Raw genomic sequence first — 22,675 nt, 5'->3', positions numbered from 1 at the left:
TAGAATATGGTGTCTTTATTGTGGCCAATCAACATACTTTGGGAATTGACGTCACTTTACTGCAACCAATCAACATGTTTTAGTTGTTTTAAGGACAACGGTTTAACCGTTTAAGACGATGGTTTAACCTTTTAGTATGATGGTTTAACCTTTTAGTATGATGGTTTAACCCTTTAGTATGATGGTTTAACCTTTTGTATGATGGCTTAACCTTTTAGTATGATGGTTTAACCTTTTAGTATGATGGTTTAACCCTTCAAGATTCATGTTCTGCGTCATAGAAGATTACACAGTCATAGATTCCTTACTTTTCTATCCCAGTCAATACCATTACGCAAATTAGCCAATCAAAACGCTTCATAAATGCGACAACAGATGAATGGACCAATTACAGCGGTTCTGGTAAACAATTTATTTTCTCGGTTGAAGGACAGAACTTGAGTAATTATTAACTACTATCTGGGTGTTTGTCTGTCTATCGGTGTGTCTGTCTATCGGTGTGTCTGTCTATCGGTGTGTCTGTCTATCGGTGTGTCTGTCTATCGGTGTGTCTGTCTATCGGTGTGTCTGTATACCTGTCTGCCTGTTCGTGTATGTGTCTGTTTGTCTGTCTGTCTGTCTGTATCATCCATGTATGAAAAAAAACAAAAAACAACTAAACAAAACAAACTTCTACAGGATAAATGTTGGATAATCCATGAGTAATTTGGGGGTAAGTTGTTTCTCCCTGACTCCCTTCCTCTCTCCCTCTCTCTCCCTGACTCTCCCTTGCTCTCCCTCTCCCTGACCTCCCTTGCTCTCCCTCTCTCCCCTGACCTCCCTTGCTCTCTCCCCTGACTCTCCCCTAGCTCTCCCTCTCCCTGGCCTCCCTTGCCTCCTCTCCTGACCTCCCTTGCTCCCTCTCTCCCTGACTCTCCCTAGCTCTCCTCTCTCTCCCTGACTCTCCTTGCTCTCCCTCCTCTCTCCCTGACTCTCCCTTGCTCTCCTCTCTCCCTGATTCTCCCTTGCTTCCTCCTCCTCCCCTGACTCTCCCTTGCTCTCCTCTCTCTCCTGACCTCCCTTGCTCTCCCTCTCTCCTCCCGACTCTCCTTGCTCTCCCTCTCTCCCTGACTCTCACTTGCTCTTCCTGACTTTCCCTGACTCTACTTGATTCTCCTGACTCTCCTTGCTCTCCCTGTTTCTCCCTGGTTTTCCCTGGCTGTTTCTCCTGGCTCTCCCTGGCTGGCTCTTCCTGGCTCTCCCATCCCGCCTATTACGGGGTCATAACGTGACTCATTACCGCCTGCATTATACGGGTCGCTCACTTTACTGCAACCTGGAATTAATGATTGTGAAAGTGAATAATTATGTGTGTGTGTGTGTGGGTGTGGGTGGGTGGGTGGCAGGGTGGGTGGGTGTTTTCTGAGTATTCCTATTTCGTCTCTTACTTCATCCACTCTTTTTTTATCCTTTTCCCTGTCGTCTTCATTCTCCTCACTCTCCTCCTCTCCTCCTTCTCCTATTCTTCCTCTCCTCCTTCCTCTCCTCCTCTCCTCCTCCTCCTCCGTACATCATGGTCGGTGTTGATATGCAGGAGGCAGGAGGACTGTGTGTGTACTGTGCCTGGGTCCTGAATATTTGTCTTTATAATTGTGTTACTGTTCCTTGTGTGTGTGTGTGTGTGTGTGTGTGTATGTGTGTGTGTGTGTGTGTGTGTGTGTGTGTGTGTGTGTGTGTGTGTATGTGTGTGCGCTTGTGTATGTGTGCGCTATTTCCCAGTTCTACTAAAGGCCTCAAAATGCCTTCCTGTTGCAGTGTTTTGCATGCACGACTGTAACCATGGCAACCTCTCGGGGGGTCGTCGATTACTGCAAGGAGTGCGATTGGTTGTCCATCAATCCTTACGCTTTTGTGCTAGCCAATCGATTAAGGGAACCCAACCCAACCCAACCCAACCTAACCTAACCTAACCTAACCTAACCTAACCTAACTCTAACAGCTAGTCATCCCGCCATATTATATCCTGCAGGTAATCCAATACAACAGCTAATTAATTATCTCGCTAATCGCTCAGGTGTAGATCTAATGACGGAGTTGAATCATGAGGCAGGTGATAATACTCGAGAGGTGTAATTTTATTTTTTATTTTTTTTATTGGGAACCCCTAGATCCTTGTGTAAGGTGAAGGCAGAAGCGTTTACAGCGCCCAACAGGAAGCATGCTAAGTTCATGCCAGACACGGGACCCAGAGCGTGAAAAGTCTACGGTTGCAGCCAGCCACGTTTCACTTACTCGCGCTAAAAAATATTAAATATTATTAAAAATTAAAAATGCTTGCCTTTGTGTCTCATGAGTTAAGGGCGTAGAAGCTGAAGAGTCAAGGGCGTAGAAGACCTGAAGAGTCAGTGGTTTATGGCATCAAGTTATTGGCTCCAACAACTCCTGAATACGAATTCGCAACTTTCGACTTACAACAGGTACCTACTTTACTGCAAGGTGAACAGGGACTAATGGGGGCTAGGAAGTAGGTCCAAACAACTTCCACCGGCCCGGGAATCGAACCCGTGACATCTTGCTTGTGAGGCAAGAGCGATACTGCTTTACCACCGGCCCCCTAAGAGGTGGAATACGCTACCTACACCTGCTAATCTAAGTGCCTTCAATTTCCTAGCATTTGTTTGTCTGTCCATCTGTCTGCCAGTCTATCTGTATATCTGTCTGCCTGGCTATTTCTGTCTATGCTATTTCGTCTGCCAGTCTGCCTGAACGCCTCTCTGCCAGTCTGCCTGATCGTTTGTCTGCCAGTCTGTCTGTATACCTGTCTGCCTGGTTGTCTGTCTGCTATTTTTGTCTGCCTGGTTGTCTGTCTGCTATTCCTGTCTGACTGGCTTCTATGTCTGTCTGCCAATCTGTCTGTCTGTTCTTTGAGAGCAGCAGCTGGCGCCCACCACAGCAGACAGTTCATGGTGGTGAGGGCGCCAGGCGAGGTGTTCTTCAAGACATGAGCTGGAAGAGGCGTGATGTGTGTGGGGTCTTCAAGTACCCATACGTATGATTAAGTTAGGTTAGGTTATCGTAGATTAGTTAGTTTAGTTAGGTTAAGTTAGGTTTGGTTAGCTTTGGTTAGGTTAGGTTATCTCAAAGACCTCCTTATATATACGCCGTTGATGCTTTAATATGTACACTGAATCACATCCAAATATCACTGATAAATAAGAGTTAAAAGGGCTTATAGAGCAATGCCATTTACATAGTAATTGGCGGGTCATTTAAATGCATATGGTACCTGGGCTAATGTAAAATGTCCCTATTGCACCGATGTTGACCAAATCCTTATTAGTGTACTTAAACATTTATAAAGAAAACTATATATCGAGATAGGTAGATAGATAGATAGATAGATAGATAGATAGATAGTTAGATAGAGAGAGAGAGAGAGAGAGAGAGAGAGAGAGAGAGAGAGAGAAGAGACACACACACACACACACACATATTAATATATTATGTCCTATTAAAATTACATATTACCTTCTGCACTAAAAAAAAATATATAAACATTTATGAATTTACAGTTGTTTCATTTTTTATTTTTTTTTTTCGCCATATAACTAGATTTATGCCCAACTATATTTTTTTTTTATTCTATTTTAGAAGATAACAGGAATGGGAGAGAAGATAACAGGAATGGGAGAGAAGATAACAGGAATGGGAGAGAAGATAACAGGAATGGGAGAGAGAAGATAACAGGAATGGTAGAGAAGATAACAGGAATGGGAGAGAAGATAACAGGAATGGGAGAGAAGATAACAGGAATGGTAGAGAAGATAACAGGAATGGGAGAGAAGATAACATGAATGGGAGAGAAGATAAAGGAATGGTAGAGAAGATAACAGGAATGGTAGAGGAGAAGATAACAGGAATGGTAGAGAAGATAACAGGAATGGGAGAGAAGATAACAGGAATGGGAGAGAAGATACAGGAATGGGAGAGAAGATAACAGGAATGGGAGAGAAGATAACAGGAATGGAAGAGAAGATAACAGGAATGGTAGAGAAGATAACAGGAATGGGAGAAGATAACAGGAATGGGAGAGAAGATAACAGGAATGGGAGAGAAGATAACAGGAATGGTAGAGAAGATAACAGGAATGGGAGAGAAGATAACAGGAATGGGAGAGAAGATAACAGAATGGGAGAGAAGATAACAGGAATGGGAGAGAAGATAACAGGAATGGTAGAGAAGATAACAGGAATGGGAGAGAAGATAACAGGAATGGTAGAGAAGATAACAGGAATGGTAGAGAAGATAACAGAATGGGAGAGAAGATAACAGGAATGGGAGAGAAGATAACAGGAATGGGAGAGAAGATAACAGGAATGGGAGAAGATAACAGGAATGGTAGAGAAGATAACAGGAATGGTAGAGAAGATAACAGGAATGGGAGAGAAGATAACAGGAATGGGAGAGAAGATAACAGGAATGGGAGAGAAGATAACAGGAATGGGAGAAGATAACAGGAATGGGAGAGAAGATAACAGGAATGGTAGAGAAGATAACATGAATGGGAGAGAAGATAACAGGAATGGGAGAGAAGATAACAGGAATGGGAGAGAAGATGAGGGAATGGGAGAAAGATAACAGGAATGGGAGAGAAGATAACAGAATGGGAGAGAAGATAACAGGAATGGGAGAGAAGATAACATGAATGGGAGAGAAGATAACAGGAATGGGAGAAGATAACAGGAATGGTAGAGATATGGGAATGGGAGAGAAGATAAAGGAATGGTAGAAGATAACAGGAATGGGAGAGAAGATAACAGAATGGTAGAGATAACAGGAATGGTAGAAGATAACAGGGAATGGGAGAAAGATAACAGGAATGGGAGAGAAGATAACAGGAATGTTAGAAGATAACAGGAATGGGAGAGAAGATGGAATGGGAGAAGATAACAGAATGGGAGAGAAGATAACAGGAATGGGAGAAGATAACAGGAATGGGAGAAGATAACAGGAATGGGAGAGAGAGATAACAGGAATGAGTGAAGAAGATAACAGGAATGGTAGAGAAGATAACGGAATGGGAGAGAAGATAACAGGAATGGGAGAAGATAACAGAATGGTAGAAGATAACATGAATGGGAGAAGATAACAGGAATGGTAGAAGATACATGAATGGGAGAGAAGATAACAGGAATGGGAGAAGATAACAGGAATTAGAAGAAACAGGAATGGGAGAAGATAACAGGAATGGGAGAAGATAACAGGTGGTAGAAGATAACAGGATGGGAGATAACAGAATATTTATACATTTAGTGACCAAGATTTCATAGTTTTGTTTAGCAGGAAATGTTTGAGTGTTCGCTAAGTGTGTTGAGTGTGTTCTTTGCCTCTCCTGCTGAGAACACTTATCCTCGTCTTGTCAACAATATGGGTGCGTGAGTGCCTACCTTCAGTTGTGAGTGCATTCTTTGTTCTATATGTGAGTGTGTGTAGTGTGTGTGTGTGTGTGTGTGTGTGTGTGTGTGTGTGTGTGTGTGTGTGTCCCTCCCAGACTTATAAAATAAACTTAGATGTCACACACCCTTTCCAACACTCTAGTCGAACTGGAATACATTAATTTGCACAGTAAACTCTCTGTTGCAGTAAATGTTGAAAAAGGTGAATAGCAGTACCTTCATTATTGTTGTTGTTGTTTAATTATTATTTTTATATTTGTTATGTATGTGTTTGTGTATTATTATTATTATTATCATTATTTATTTACTATTTCGTCACTATAGCCAACTAAAATAATTAATTACAAATATATCTCAAAGGTAACCACTGGGATAATTGCAAGAGCTGATGCAGTATTTTATATCTGGAAACATTTTGCAACATTGACAATAGTGATATGCAATTAATGCAGAGATATCAAGTCCCGGATGGTCGGGTATTGAAGACTATCGTTCTGTCATTCTCTTTCATTTCATTCATTCGCTGTATGATTTTATGTGTATGTTGTTGTTGTTGCTGTTGTTGTTGCTGTGAGCGTTAGGTTAGGTTAGGTTAGGTTAGGTTAGGTTAGGGTTAGGTAGGGTGACGCTTAAGCTTAGGTTAGGTTGGGTGCAAAGTTATGAGATGAGAGAGATGAGAGAAGGAAGTTTACAAGGCAGTGGTAGAGACGAGAGCTCTTAAGGCGTGTCAGGGAATTCCGTTATAGACGGTCTATAATGAAACCTCTTAACGAACTATACAGAGATGAAAGTCCGTTATTTGGAAAACATTCACCATATTCTTCCTTCTACACTATCACCTTTAATCACCATCACCACCACCACCACCACCACCACCATCATCATCATCATCATCATCACCATCACCACCACCATCATCACCATCACCATCACCACCACCACCACCACCACCACCACGATCATCATCACCACCACCATCACCACCACCACCACCATCACCACCACCACCACCACCACCACCACCACCACCACCACCACCACCACCACCACCACCATCACCATCACCATCACCACCACCACCACCACGATCATCACCATCATCAACACCATCACCATCACCATCACCCCTAAATTATTTCCTTCCTTCCTTTTTCCACCTTTTAATCTCCAGGAAAAAATCGATACAGAAAATGGAACAGATGTAGGAGAGAGCGAGAGAGAGAGAGAGAGAGAGAGGAGGCTGTGTTGGCCTTCCTCTCCATTATTCATACACAAACACCCAGAGAAAACTAGAAGGCCCTGAGAAACGCTGAGATGTGCTGCGAAGGAAAAAGTATCAAGACCTGAGAGATATTGTTGTTGGTGAGAGAGATGGTAAGAAGGATGGGGAATTGTACTAGCATCTCCCTTCCCTTTCACCTAGTTCCTCTACCACCCCCTTCTGTTCCTCCTTCATCTACTAGCCCCTCACTTCCTTCATCTCCTACCTTACTTCCCACCTTTCACCTCTAGATCACCACCACCCCTTCACCTCCCCTTCACCACCACCATTCACCCCTTCACCTCCCCTTCACCACCATCCTCTTCCCTTCACCACCACTCATTCACCCTTTCACCTCCCCCTTTCACCACCACTCATTCACCCCCTTCATTCTTCACCACCCCTCATTCACCCCTTCACCACCACCATTCACCCCTTCACCTCCCTTCACCACCCCCTCATTCACCCCTTCCACCACCCCACCATTTCCCACTCACCCAACCCTTCATCAACTCCTTCACCTACCCATCATTCTACCAAAAACCTCTATAAATAATACACAGCTTCCCCAACCATAATATAAACCAATAACTCGGGAACAATATATATTAAGACAAGAGAAGTTTGGTACGAGTCTGAATACACGTAACGACGACTTATGAATATGTGGATCTTTCTCATAGTTACCGAGTGATGGTGGTGGTGGGTGGTGGTGGTGGTGGTGGTGGTGGTGGTGGTGGATGGTGGTAGTAGTGGTGGTGGTGGTAGTAGTGGTGTATGGTAGTGGAAAATGTTTAAATTATTTCCTGTTCATATCCCTCCTTAGGCCCGGATATTGATACTTGAAACTACCGTGTTTTTCGCCCGAGTTCTTGAGAGGAAAGCAGGAGAGGAGAGGAGACGAGGAGGTTCAGTCCCTGGTCTACAGTATTTGTAGAGGAAGTAATGGAATGGTTCGGTAGATATAACGTTCGCCTCAGTGTGCCTCGACCGGTGAGTGACGTAATCTGTGAGTCAGCTGAGAAACGTAAACAATGACGTAATTTGTGAATCAGCCGGAAAACGTATATGTGTGTGTGTGTGTGTGTGTGTGTGTGTGTGTGTGTGTGTGTGTGTGTGTGTGTGTAGATGGTGTGTGTGTGTGTGTGTGTTTCGTACATCTAACAAGTATATATCGTTCGTCTGAAACTCGGATATGACACACACACACACACACACACACACACACACACACACACACACACACACACACACCATTGAATATATTTTTATCTCCAAGACTAAGTAAACAATTCCTTTATCGACAATCTTAGTGGAATCCGGAAGCTGTTTTACCATGACCTTACCGCTGTATCCATGGTCCATCTCCTCCCCCATGGTCCTTCTCTCCCCACCCCCCACCTCCCACTATGGTCCTTCTCCCCCCATCCCCACCTCCCTCTATGGTCCTTCTCCCCCCACCCCCATCTTCTATGGTCCATCTCCCCCACCCCCCACCTCCTTCTATGGTCCCATCTCCCACCCCCCCACCTCCTTCTATGGTCCATCTCCCCACCCCTCACCTCCTTCTATGGTCCTTTCTCCCCCACCCCCACCTCCTCTATGGTCCTTCTCTCCCCCACCCCCACCTCCTTCTATAGTCCATCTCCCCGGTCCTTCTCACTAACCACAACCATCGTCATCACCACCACTACCATATCACCACCATTACTCCTTCCTACAACCACCACTCACCACCTCACCTCATCAGTAAAGAGAACCTCCCCCATAATGCCTCCCTCCCCCATAATGCCTCTCCCCCATAATGCCTCCCTCTCCCCCATAATGCCTCCCTCTCCCCATAATGCTCCTCCCACCCCCCATAAAGTGGCATCTAGGACTATACTAATGCCACTATGATGACAGCACCACAACATCTTCATCCCCTCACCCCATCACCACACCATCACAAACACTATATTTTCACCATCATTATCCCCAAAGTAGCCACACCACTACTACTCCTTAATTACTTACTTCATTATGCTTCTAAATATCTGTACTTACGCCCCTCTTAATTGTTCTTTATTACCCAGGTGTTTATGTTAGGTAAAGCATCAGTACAACCCTACCTGTGGAGACCGACCTCTTCCTTCCTTCCTTCTCTCCTCCTTCCTTCCTTCTTTTCCCTCATTTTTTGCCTCCTTCCTCCTTCTCTCTTCCGTCTCTCTCCCTCCTTCTTTCCGTATTTCTTCCTTCTTTCCTCCCTGCCTCACTTTACCCACCTTATTCCTTCCCTCTTTCTCCTCCCTCTTGCATACCTTACCTCTTCTCTCCTTCCTTCCCTCCCTCCTTCCTCCCTCCTCCCTCCTTCAGTGTTTGGAGAATACAAGCGATAAAAATTCAGAATTTTATTTTTCCTTGTAGACGGTGTTTGTGATACTGCCTTCCTTGTGTGTGTTTTTTTTTTTGGTGGATTTTATTTCGTGTTTGAATTCTGTTTGTAGTTTGTATTAGATTTTTGTATTTGCTTTCTGCTTGTTGTTTGCGTTTTTTATGTTTTGAGTAGCTTTTTTCTGTTTGTTTGTGTTTGTATGTGTGTTTATGTATACGTGTTTGTTGTGTTTGTTTAAGTTTGTGTCTACTGTTTGGTGTATCCGTATATGTTTGGGTATTGGCTTTCTCCTCGTACATGTTTATTTATGTATGTAATTAAAAAACACCAAACAAAACACACACAAAACACACACCTGTAGACCAAACACTGGTATTAAATCTTGACCTTGACAGTTGATGGTATAATAAACAAATCCTTTTACTCTTATCGACAACCTCTACCAGGTTAAAACACACAGGCGCTTAACAACACCTGTATATACAACACCTGGCGCTTAACAACACCTGTATATACAACACCTGGCGCTACACTTATATCTTAACACCTTTATATAGAACACACAGGCACATATATACACACATACATATATATAGATATACATACACTATAGTCACACTCACACACACACACACACACACACACACACACACACACACACCTCACACACACACACACACACACACACACACACACACACACACACACACACACACACTCACACACGAGAGAGAGAGAGAGAGAGAGAAATAAATATTGATTTTCAACAGAGACTAAAAGGACATCCTTCTTCTCTGTGACAAATGTATTCTCGTCTCCCGGCGACTGACGTTAATGCCCATAAGTCATCATTCTTGAAGTGAGATAAATGTCAAAGCCGAGGTATTTTTTTCCTATATCTCCGGCGGCGTGTATCGTCAGAGCACTGGTTCTGTATCGTGAGGCATAGTGAGAGAAGAGAGGACACAGACAGACACAGAGACGGATAGACAGACACAGAGACAGATAGACAGACACAGAGACAGATAGACAGACACAGAGACGGATAGACAGACACACACATAAACAAAGGTCACCTGTTACATATTGCTGTAAACACACTCAGGGAGGAAGACGTCCTCGACCCTCCCTCGTCGACACTCAGGGAGGAAGACGTCTTGACCCCCTCCTCGTCGACACTCAGGGAGGAAGATGTCTGACCCCTCCTCGGTGACACTCAGGGGAGGAGGACGTCCTGACCTCCTCGGGTGACACTCAGGGGAGGAGGACGTCTCGACCCTCCCTGGTCGACACTCAGGGAGGAGGACTCGACCCCCTCGTCGACTTTCGGGGAGGAGGGTCGTCTGACCTCCCTGTCGACACTCAGGAGGAAGACGTCTCGACCCTCCCTCGTCGACACTCAGGAGGAGGACGTCTGCCCTCCCTCGTCGACACACTCGGGTGGTAAAAACGGCGTCACTTTGGATTCAATAACAATTTGCTGAAAAAACGACGGTCGCAGGAAGCAATACCTTTGATGGGTTTGACACACACACACACACACACACACACACACACACACACACATACAAATGTATAACCCCACCACTATTACCACCATCATCACTATTACCGCCATCACCGTGATTCCAAACGTTCCCACCACCACCACACCCCACCAAAACCACTCGACCATGACTGTAGTCCTGTACCACCATCGGTCTGCTGTACCACCACTGTACCACCACTGACCTCCACCACCATTGTACCACCACTGAGGTGGGATGACGAGGCTCACACTCATCCCACTCAAAGTGGGTTGGTGTTCCAATCTTGATGTGTGTGTGTGTGTGTGTGTGTGTGTGTGTGTGTGTGTGTGTGTGTGTGTGCGTGTGTGTGTGTGTGTGTGTGTGTGTGTGTGTGTGTGTGTGTGTGTGTGTGTGTGTGTGTTTACAAGAAAGAGACAGACAGACAGACAGACAGATATACACACACCTGTCGAGTTGCTTTCTATGCATTGTTAATCCTCTTTGGTAAATCATTAAACAAGAGAATCTAATCCTCTACCTCGTGTTAACTGGATCATCAGATTATTTCAATACTGACACTATCACCTCTAATAGACTCAATCCATGCGTTGTATAGTGCGTCCGTGTGTTAGTAGTGTGTCCATGCGTTATATAGTGCGTCCGTTGCTTTGTATAGTGCGTCCTTTATTTTCTATATAGTGCGTCCGTCTATGCCTTTCTATATAGAGGGGAGACACAAGAAGAGAAAGAGGGAACAGAGAGAGAGAGTTTATAAAGTACTAATGTACCTTCAAAAATGTTCCTGAAATTCTGGTGTAATATATAAAAGCAAGATGGCCTGGACGTTTGGCTAATGCTCATAAGAACAGGTTGAGGGAAGCAACTGGCCCACAAGTTTAGGCAATTAGGAGAGAGGGGGGGGGGGGAGAGAGAACTGTTGGCATTTTATAGGAACACCGGAAAGAAGTTAACAGTGTGGTAGTGATGGTAGTAGTAGTGGTAGTTGTGGTAGGGTATGGCTATAGGGGGAGGTTAGAGGCCATATTAAAAAAAACACATGTAGTCGTAGTAGTAGTAGTGTCGTAGAAGTAGTAGTAGTAGGTAGTAGCAGAAGTGGGGGTTAGTGGTAGTGGTGGTAGTACTGGGGTGTTGTCCATGGTGTAAAAGTTTCCCATTGTCAGCAGCACTGTGGTAGCGATAGTTTAAGCCAGATTGACATTGATTTTACCCTTCACTCTACCACACTGGTGCTCTCTCTCTCTCTCTCTCTCTCTCTCCTCTCTCTCTCTCTCTCTCTTTCTTTCTCTCTCTCTCTCTCTCTCTCTCTCTGTGTTTTCTTTGTTTCCATTTTTATTTTTCTAGACACTCTCCCACACACACACACACACACACACACACACACACACACACACACACACACACACACACACACACAGACACACACACAGACACACACACACACAGACACACACACACACACAGACACACACACACACACACACACACACACACACACACACACACAGACACAGACACACACACACACACACACACACACATACACACACACACACACACACACACACACACACACACACACACACACACACTACCTATACTAAACTCTCATCTTTTACTAACATTTCCTCCAAACTTCCTCCAACTTGGGAAAGCAAAGAAACGAGATATTGCACATGTCCTGGAGCTTCTTTTTATATATCCACATATCCACATTTCTCAGATTTCGCCAAATTGAAAAATCTTGGCTGAGAATCTTCAAGTTGATTATTGTTGTTATTTTTTATTGTTGTTGTTGTTATTGTTGTTGTTGATGTTGTTTGTTGTTGTTGTTATGGGAAGATGAAATGTGAAAGGTTGTTTTGTTGTGGTGTTGGAGTAGTAGTGGGTTGTGGTGGTGGATTGTGGTGGTTGAGTTGAGTGGTGGGTTGTGTGTGGGTGTGTGGTGGAGTTTGTGAGTGAGTGGGTTGTGGTGGTATGGTTGTGTGTGTGGTGTGTGGCACGTGATGGTGTGTGGTGGTGGTTTGGGGCTATGGTGTTGTGGTGGGCTACGTGAAAGTTGTTAGTGGCATAGGAGGAACCATCTTAATATTAATTTATCATGTCTATTAAGCAAAAGTTCCTGAAACACACATCAACAACCAATCATAACTCGTTCTCATCGTAAACAACAGAATTTTACCAATCACAACCCTCCATCTAACGGACTACATGAAATAAAAGTCCTTTATGTGGAGGTTTTACTGTAGTCCTTTTCCTCAAATTACTAAACCTGGAATTAGAACAAAATTTACCCCAAATCAACCCAAAATTTCATTTCCCTACAAATCCGAAAAAAAAACATTAATTTTCAAAATCTGACATTAGTGAATGCTGTAATCCCTTTGCTCTTGAATCAATATATTCATTAATCTCTAAATTCCACATCAATGGATCGTCATTAATCCCCTACCAACAAAGCTACAGGTGTAATTCTATATGAGTGATGGGGTTACCTGGTCCTCTTAATCCTTAATAGTAGTGGGATTAACTTAAGTGTGGTTAAGGTTAGGTTAGGTTAGATTAGGTTAAGCTCTACTTCTCAGTGTTTTAAGGTGGGCAAGGAACAGGTAGTTGGCAGACCTTAATTGACTCTGAAGACTGCCAGGGAGGTGTGTGGTCTTGAAGCTACCTGGGTGTTTAATGGTTTCCTGGAGCGTTAACAACAGGAAGAAACGAGAATGTTTACGTGGGAGGAGAGAGGAGAGAGAGAGGGGGGGGGGGGGGGGGGGGGGGGGGGGGGGGGGGGGGGGGGGGGGGGGGGGGGCAGAGGGGTGATAAGGAAAAATAAAGAAGAGGGGTGAGGGAAGAGAGTGGGAACCTATCTTAACTGTTGTGAACTCTAGGGCCTCACCTTCTCCTGTTCTAAGCTCTTGGGAGATAATGTACATCCGAGGTGTTATATCAGTGGTCGATCTGTTCACCACTCCATAAACCTCTGTTCGATTACCGAATTTGTTCTCGGTTTATCTAGCTAAGAGAACCTGCATAGATCATATCTGTGAGAGAGGTGGAGGAGGGGAGAGACGAAGAGAGAGAGGAAGGCAGAGAAGGGTGGGGGCAAAGAGAAAGAGAGAGGCGGAAAGAAACATTACTTCAAAAAACAAACACAAAACAAACACACAACTTTCCAGAAACAAACAACATATTCCAACTCTCCCGGACAGACAGTCATGCGAGACACTTGATGAAAGGCGAAAATTCTCAGGAAGGACGGCATTACCTGCCTGGCCCCACCTATTATCAATAAGGAACCCGGACGACAATACCAGCGGAGGAATGAATGACCTTTGAGACGAGGCTTATGAACCGTCCTCCGTGTGTGTGTGTGTGTGTGTGTGTGTGTGTGGTTATGAGACACATACACAGATAGCAGATAGTTCTTTCTCTACCAGGTTCTAGGTGAGGAGGAAGGGAGGAATAATCAGTCGGGGAGGTCCTGGAGAGAGAGGAGAGAGAGAGAGAGAGAGAGAGGAGAGAGAGAGAGAGAGAGAGAGAGATTCAACCACTGATAGTTAGTATTGAAACCGATATTATGTGCCTTTACTTCGCTCCCCAAACACTGCTTCGGAGATGGACCAAATGTGTGCTGGCTTAAGGTGTGTGGTAGTGGTAGTGGTAGTGGTAGTAGTGGTAGGTGTGGTAGTTGTGATGGTTGGTACTTGTGGCTGCTGTGGTGGTGGTGGTGGTGGTGGTGGGTAGTGGTGGGTGGTAGTTGTGATGGTTGTACTTGTAGTGGCTGCGGTGGTGGGGAATGCTGGCTGTGGTGGTGGTGGTGGTGGTGGTAGTGGTGGGTGTGGTAGCTGGTGATGATGGTGGTTGTGGTGGTTGGACGGTTGTAGTGGTTGTGGCTATGGTTATGGTTGTGGGGACTTGTGATGGTGGTTAGTGGTGGTGGTCGTTGTGGTTATAAGTGACATTAATGATAGTGAGACAGGGTTATAGGTATGTTATGGTGTTGTGGGTTGTAAAAGTTATGGTAGGTTAATTACTAAGTTATTTTACCTTACCTTCCACTACTTGGTTATACTAAAGAGTTGAGTTATAAGCTTAAGTTAACTGAGTCTAATATTCCAACTCATTTAGTTATTTTAATGGAAATGTAAAATGGATTCAAGTTAATGCCACACGGAGCTAATTCTTAGTATAAATATATTTATCTTTTGTCTCATCAAGTAGGTGAGTGAGTTGTTATATATGGATAGTGAGTGTGTGTTATATGTATGTGTAGAGTTGTGTTATGTATGTGTGAGTGTGTGGCTTGTATACAGAGTGATTGGTTCTCGCTCCATTTTACTACAATACTTTATATACACACGTTCTGCCCACAGGTGAACGTCTGGTATAACACACAGGTTAATTACATTACTTCTCCAGGTGTGTATATAACAGGTAGTTATTGTACCATGGCAACGCTCTTCGCTTAGGGTCATGTGTAGTTATACATACACACACACACACATACATACATACATATATACATACATACATACATACATACATACATACAGACATACATACATACATACACCATCGTGCGAGATATATACACCCACGAATGAGTGGAGGGGAGACTGTAAACAATAACAATGTTAACGGAGGAGAATCAACCAATAAGAAAATAAGCTGGAGTTCAGTGGACCAATCAGCAGAAGAATGTAGGTTCAGTCCACCAATGATTCGCTGTTATCTTTCTACATCATTAATACAAACTCTCACTCGGCCAATCAACAAATCGAACCAGCAAAATTACGTCACTATCACATCATCATCACACAAATCTTAGCCAATCAGCGGAGAACTTTAGGTAAAGGATTAATGATTGGCCATCAGGTGGTTCATGGGAGAGTAAGGTAGTGGACATGAATCACCTTTATGGCGGGCGATCATAAGGCTCGTCTGGCCTCAATATTGTTTATTTGTCAACCTTTTCGGGCTGATGTACGCTCAAAGAATGTTTAAATTTCTTGATGGTGGAAGACGGTGAGGGAAGAGGGTGGAGGTGGAGGGTGGAGGAAGAGGTGGAGGGTGGAGGGAAGAGGGTGGAGGTGGAGGGTGAGGGAAGATGGAGGGAAGAGGGTGGAGGGAAGATGGAGGGAGAGTAAGTCAGCTATGCCCCTTGCAGTCCAACGAACAAGTACAACTAAATCTTCCCTGTTGACAAAGATCATTTTTGAGAGCTCCTCGGGAGTATGACCTAAGAGGAACGTGAGGTGGATGGGAAGATAATGGTAGAATTGTTCCAGTCTCCCCCTCCTCCTCCTATTCTCCATTCTCACATCATCCCTCCTCCTCTCCTCCTCCTCCTCTTCTAAAGATCTAAATGGCCCCATTGTTTACCGTTCTGATCTGCTAATCACCAATTAGGTTAATTTATTGGCCTCACTTACGGTTTAATAGACAATGAAACACAGATGACTTCCTGTGTGCGTGTGTGCTTAGGTTAGGTTAGTTTTAGGTTAGGTTAGGGTTAGGTTAGGTTAGTTAGGCTCGGTTAGGTTAGGTTAGGGTTAGGTTAGGGTTAGGTTATCATTAGACCAACTTAACACTACAGTTAGAAAAATATACATTACAGTGTTACCATAAACCCATAACACTACCTACAGTATTACTAAGACCTGCTCCAGACTCACGACAACTCCGGCACGAACACGGTATAATTCTCGTAATTTTATGGTAATTATAGTCTGGGGTTTATTTATAGACGTGTATCTGTAATGCGTAAATTATAGTCTGAGGATTATCGCTTAGTATGTATCTGTTGCTATGGTGATGTGTGTGTGTGTGTGTGTGTGTGTGTGTGTGTGTGTGTGTGTGTGTGTGTGTAATTCTTCATCATTCCAAATACCATTATGCACGACCGCTAATGCACGTTGTTGCCAGCTTCTTCCTACTTAAATGGCGTGCTGAAAAAAATGCATATTTCGTGAGAGAGAGAGGAGAGAGAGAGAGAGAGAGAGAGAGGGGGGGGGTGATGACTGTGGCTCCCATACCATGCCTACAACCAACACACTCTCCTAGTCTCAGCTCCACTTGTGTGTTGGAGGCGTGTGGCTACCTTCACCTCGCTATTGTACCTCGCTGGTCACGCTACGTACTCTATAAATCCATATCCTGTGGCCTTGTATGTTCACTGTAACCGATTTCACTATTACTGGGTACTGAAATTGTATTACCTATCTATCTATGACCGATTTCGACCGATTTCGACCGATTTCGACCGATTTTGACCCTGTAATCAAGGCCACAGCTAACAACGTCTGAGAAACACCCTTCAGGACCAACCAACACTGAGACTTCTTGGTGGGGAAGGGAAGCTGAGAGGGGAGAGAGGATGGGGAGTGGGGAAGAGAAGCTGACGGCCGAGGGTGGAGAGAGAGAAGAAGCTGATGACTTGGGGAGAAGAAAAAGTTGACGTCTGGAGAGAGAGAGAGAGAGAGAGAGAGAGAGAGAGAGAGAGAGAGAGAGAGAGAGAGAGAGTGAGAGAGAGAGAGAGGAGAAAGCTAACGACTGGGGAGGGGGGAGAGAAACCACAGCCGCAGGGGAGGGGGGCAACCTTTAATATCAGCGGTAAACAAATGTCCTCCATCATTTTCCTGACCTGACCTTTTGACGTCATAACAGCTGAGTCATGTTTATTGTTCTGCTGTAGAAAGTGATCAGTCTTGATTAATTGATCCTTTAAGCTGAGACATTGTTGAGGTCTTAAAGGAAGTTGATATTTTATTATGTGTGTGTGTGTGTGTGTGTGTATGTGTGTGTGTGTGTGTGTGTGTGTGTGTGTGTGTGTGTGTGTGTGTGTGTGTGTGTGTGTGTGTGTGTGTGTGTGTGTGTGTGTGTGTGTGTAAGTGTGTGTGTGTGTGTGTGTGTGTGTTTTAACCCTTTAAGGACAATCTTATATCCCTTGAAGACCTGTATATTAAACCGTTAAGAACAGGTAAACTAAAACATAATCAATAGGGGTTAAACCATCGTCTCACACAGGTACAGTAACACCGTCTCTGTGGTATTATAAAAGTCTTCGTTAATGATGTTGTTTGATATCTTTGTCTTATTAAATGATTCAGTTAACAAATTCTTCTCGTTCCTTGGTCTTCCTGGTGGGGTGAGGGGGCATAGCTACCCTTCCCCTCTTCACCTCTCCCTTCCTACCTCTCCCACCTTCCTCCTCTCCCACCCTTCCTACCTCTCCTCCCACCCTTCCTACCTCTCCCACCTTCCTACTCTCCCCACCCCTTCCTACCTCTCCCACCCTTCCTACCTTCCTCCCCACCATTCCCTCCTCTCCCTACCCTCCTCTATCCCCCTCCCCATCCCCCTTGCATCCTATTTCTCCCTCCTCTCCTCCTTCTCATCTCCCTTTCCCCGACTACCTCTTCTACACCCTCTCCGCCTCCCCATCTTCTCTCCTCCTTCTCTCCTCCTTTCCTCCTCACTCCTCTTTCTCCCTCACCCTTTCTCCCCTCACCCCACTTATCCAGAGAAACTCGGTTCACCAAAACAAACTTTTCACATAAAACCACAGCAGAAATAAACTCTCCCGAAAAACGCATTAGGAACGACCGCCCAAGGAGACCTTTCACAAGAGTTCCACTAACTTGTGGAAAAAATTCTCTCACGCTACGTCATAGAGGAGCTGGAGAACTGTGGGGAGATGAGAACTCTGGGGGAGATGATAACAGGAGGTGATGAGAACAGAGGGAACAAGAAAAGAGGAGTAAGAATATGAGAACTAAGGTGGGAAGATAATAGAGAATAAGAGAGAAAACCTAAAACTCACTCCAGATTTGTTTTAGAAATATTAGCCATAATTTTGGACATAACATTCATAAAACGTATCATCAACATTAATTAACATCATTAAAAATAATAACCATCATTAGTGTTGGTGTGAGAATATATAATTAAACTGAACATTCATATATATTATTTTAAGTCTCATCATTATTAAACATAACGACTGAACTGCTTAATACCATCCCGACCGAGTTTTTGGTGTTTATTCTATGGGTTTAACTTAAACTTAACCTAACCTAACCTAACCTAACCTAGCCTAAACTAACCTTCACTTAATATGACTTACGATCAAATTCTCCCAAAGTTTACCTAAGACCACCAGACTTGTTCACGTGTACCAGAATTTATGCCAGACTTGAGTGAGGAATGGAAGAGGTGGAGGGATGAATTACTAACCAGGCGTGAATGTCTGGTCTGGCCTTGGTGAGTGGTGGTGGTGGAGTGGTGAAGTGGTGGAGTGGTGGAGGTGAAGTGGTGGAGTGGTGAAGTGGTGGAGTGGTGATGTGGAGCGAGTGAGGGAGAGGTGAGAGGAGAGAGAGTAATGAAGGAAGAGGAGAAGAGAATGGAAGTGAGAAACATACAAGGAGTGAGAGGTTCATAGGATGATGGGAGAAGAGGAGAGAGAATGGAAGGAGTTAGGATAATGGAAGAGAAGGAAGGAAAAATAGGAGAAAATAAAGATATTAAAGGAATAGGTAATAGTGATGAGGAATGGATACAGGTGTCACATCTTTTCCACCATCTTCCACCCACGGTTAAGAGGTGTGTGTGTGTGTGTGTGTGTGTGTGTGTGTGTGTGTGTGTGTGTGTGTGTGTGTGTGTGTGTGTGTGTGTGTGTGTGTGTGTGTCTGTCTGTCTGTCTGTCTATGTATTTATTCATTTATTTATTCAATTTTATTCGAACTTTTCATTAAAACAATCAACCATGATTAATTTTCGTCTTGTTAATTATAACAAACATTAAGAATTACAATACAATATTTTAAACCTTTTCACTTAATTTACTCGACTTTACAGAATGTTTAAATGCCCTCTTACTCTTGTTAATATTTATGAGGTTAGGGTCAGGTCAGGTCAGATCAGGTCATCAAGGAGGCTAATGGCGGCCATCTTGACATGTTCAGCCATCAGCAGCCGTAAACTGACTCACATCCTCCACCTTATTCACCTCAGTCTCATCATCCTCCTCCATTTCTCCACCCTCCCTCCACCCTTGAACCCCCTCATATCCTGTCTACCAACTAAAGGTTAAAATTCCTTATGAAATTATTTTTCCGGAGAACTCACAGATCCTTCAGTCCTTTGCAGGATTCTCTCATTAACTTGGTGAAGGAAAATTGAAATACACTTTGCTTAATTAAGACTTTATTAAAATAACTCTAGCGCTAAAAAACTATATTCAAGGTATAATATGTTATCATTAATTTACTAGTACAAAGATTCGTCTCTAAAAATGTCTCCAGTAAGTGTAGCAGTGAAGGTGTATTGTTGGCCCAGCAGACAGTGTACACAAGAGCCACCTGGAGATGGTGTCAAGGCTGGTAAACTCTACGGTCGCCGCCAGCCACATTTCACTATCGCCGCCCCGCTCACTGTCCCCGCCCTGTGTGTTAGGTGTGAGGTTACAAGACCGGGGGAGGTGCTTACTGTATTAATAAAAGCTTGATAAAGTTAAATCACATTAAATCAAGACAAAACAATGATACGTTAATGAATCTGACAGGAAATAAAATTAAAAAGTTAAAAAGAAAGAAAATGTTTCACTTAATATCAAAATAGGAAGATTAATCAACACTTAAGATATTTTTCCTTCACTTCTTCATCTTCGTTATAAAATTTATGAGAATTAAAACACAAAAGTAAGATATATGAAGATAACTCCAAGTTAAAACACGACTCTCGAAACACTGGTTGCATTCCTGGGCTTAACTGTTCCATATAGGCGGTGCAAAATGAATCAGCATCAGTAAATACGGGATCGAGTGCTCCATCTGTCACCAGCCTCGACAGCGATAAGAGGATCCGATTCGATATAAACCTTCCTCGTCCAGTAAATGCGGCAACATTGTCGAGTCTATAACGGGCAACATAATCACCACAAAGGATTCGAGAACATTTTCAACACCTCGGAATTGAAGGTATTTAGATTATGGATTTAGATACTCCATCGAGAGAATAAATTCCAGAAAGTGACAATAGATAGTTTCCAACATTTCACAAGTGTATAAACTGCAGGGGACGATTATATTTTGTTTCAGAACCACAGCTGGGTATAGATTTCAGAACCACATGATAGTTATAGATCGAGACTACAACTGGGTGTAGATCCTAAAAGCTTACTAGACTATAGATTCCAGAAGTAATGAGACTATAAATTCCTAAACATATGATCGTATGTGTTCAGAAAGCAGAGGAGAGTGTTGTAAATTTATTAGCACAGGAAGCTATAAGTTTCAGAAAGCAAACAAACTATAAATTCCAGAAGTTATACTCCCGACAGATACCATTAGTGTACGGGACAAAACATATATCTAATGGACTCTCAATATAACGGACTTCTTCTCCATGTACAGTAATCCGTTAGATGGGGTTTTCTACATCTAACGGACCCTTGATATAACGGACTTTCAATTCGATATAGTTCATAAGATGGAGGTTTTACATCGAACGAGCCCTCGATATAACGAACTTTCCTCTCCATATAGTTCGTTAAATAGAGGTTTCATCAGCAAGTAAAAATATCTTTACTTTATTGAAGAAAAATATGTAACTATTGTGTATAAGTAACAAAACCATCGTGTAAAAGTAACAAGACTTGGGTGTATAAGAAACTAGACTGAGGTGTATAAGAAACAAGACTGAGGTGTATAAGTAACAAGACTGAGGTGTATAAGTAACAAGACTGGAGGTGTATAAGTAACAAGACTAAGTTGTGTAAGTAAAAGACTGAGGTGTATAAGTAACAAGACTAAGTTGTGTAAGTAGGAAGAGAAAAAAAGAACACTGTTGTCTAGTAACTAAATAAGCTTAACAGTATCCAACACCATTATCTGAAGCATCTGGGAAGACGATCCAACTCTCACGTTCCAAATAGTCTGAGGAGGAGATCTGTTCAGGGGGATAGAGAGAATCGGACTGTTCTTCGTCCTCTCCCTCTTCCCCTTCTTCTCCATCTGCCTTCCTCTTAGTCTTCTCATCTTCCATGCCAATACCATCCATATTCCTCCTCTTCCTCTTTCCTCCTCCTCTTCATCATCCTACTTCCTTCTTATCTTCATATTTATTGTGTGTTCCTTACTCCTCTTATGTTGTAGTAATTTCTTTCCTGTTAATATTGGTCATTAATCCCTCAAGTATTGTGTTGTGGAGTGAACGTGCATGTGTGTGTATGTGTGTGTGTGTGTGTTGTGTGTGTGTGTGTGTGTGTGTGTGTGTGATATTCCGTAGAAATTTACATTATCAAGTGGAGTTAGTGTCGACCCTATCATACCACGAGGCTTCTCTGCACCCTGACCTCCCTTCACTACTACTCCCGGCCTCCCTCACCTCTGCACCCCGGCCTCCTCACCTCTGCACCCCCTGGCCACCCCTCACCTCTGCACCCTGACCTCACCTCTGCACCCTGACCTCCCTCACCTCTGCACCCTGGCCTTCCCTCACCTCTGCCAACCCTCCTGGCCTCCCCTCACCTCTGCACCCCTGGCCTCCCTCACCTCTGCACCCCGGCCTCCCCTCACCTGGCCTCCCTCACCCCCGGCCTCACCCCTGGCCTCCTCACCCCTGGCCTCCTCACCCCGGCCTCACCCCCCGGCTCCTCACCCCGGCCTCACCCCCCGGCCTCCTCACCCCCGGCCTCACCCCTGGCCTCACCCCGGCCTCCTCACCCCCGGCCTCCCCCCTCACCCCCTGGCTCACCCCTGCCTCACCCCCTGCCTCTGACCTCTCCACCCCTGGCCCCAGCTTTTGGTTACCTCCAGTTAGAAATAAACCCAAAATATGTACAGCAATTCTCAGTAAATTCCAACTACATCAATAATATTTCACCTTCAATGACGAACTGGACGATGGAGGATAAAGGTAAAAGAGAAAGGGTGAGAGGGAGAGAAAGGAAATTGAAAGGGAAATGGAGGAGGATGAGGACAGGGAGGTGAATAAAGGGGTGGATTTAGGAGTCAGTCGACGGCTGGTGAGGGATGAACACGATGCCACCAGCCACCATGATGACCAGCTCGGGGGAAAATTA

At 44.1% G+C, this 22,675-nt stretch overlaps 1 protein-coding gene across 1 annotated transcript; it reads right to left on the bottom strand.

Annotated features, from left to right (window-relative positions):
* Nucleotides 1-1,117: 1,117 nt before the first annotated feature.
* On the bottom strand, nucleotides 1,118-21,651 carry LOC121861652 (spore wall protein 2-like; the record flags this gene model as incomplete). The annotated part of the gene is made up of 2 exons (XM_042359547.1): nucleotides 21,475-21,651; nucleotides 1,118-1,249 (listed from the first exon to the last, which is right to left on the bottom strand). Coding segments are annotated over exons 1-2 (309 nt in total), but the record flags the coding sequence as incomplete, so codon positions are not given.
* Nucleotides 21,652-22,675: the final 1,024 nt, after the last annotated feature.

Source organism: Homarus americanus, unplaced genomic scaffold (genome assembly GCF_018991925.1).
Source record: "Homarus americanus isolate GMGI-L3 unplaced genomic scaffold, GMGI_Hamer_2.0 scaffold4337, whole genome shotgun sequence".
Classification (NCBI taxonomy): domain Eukaryota; kingdom Metazoa; phylum Arthropoda; class Malacostraca; order Decapoda; family Nephropidae; genus Homarus; species Homarus americanus.
The sequence above is the reverse complement of the archived record's forward strand: the minus strand, read 5'-3'. Positions and strand labels throughout refer to the sequence as shown.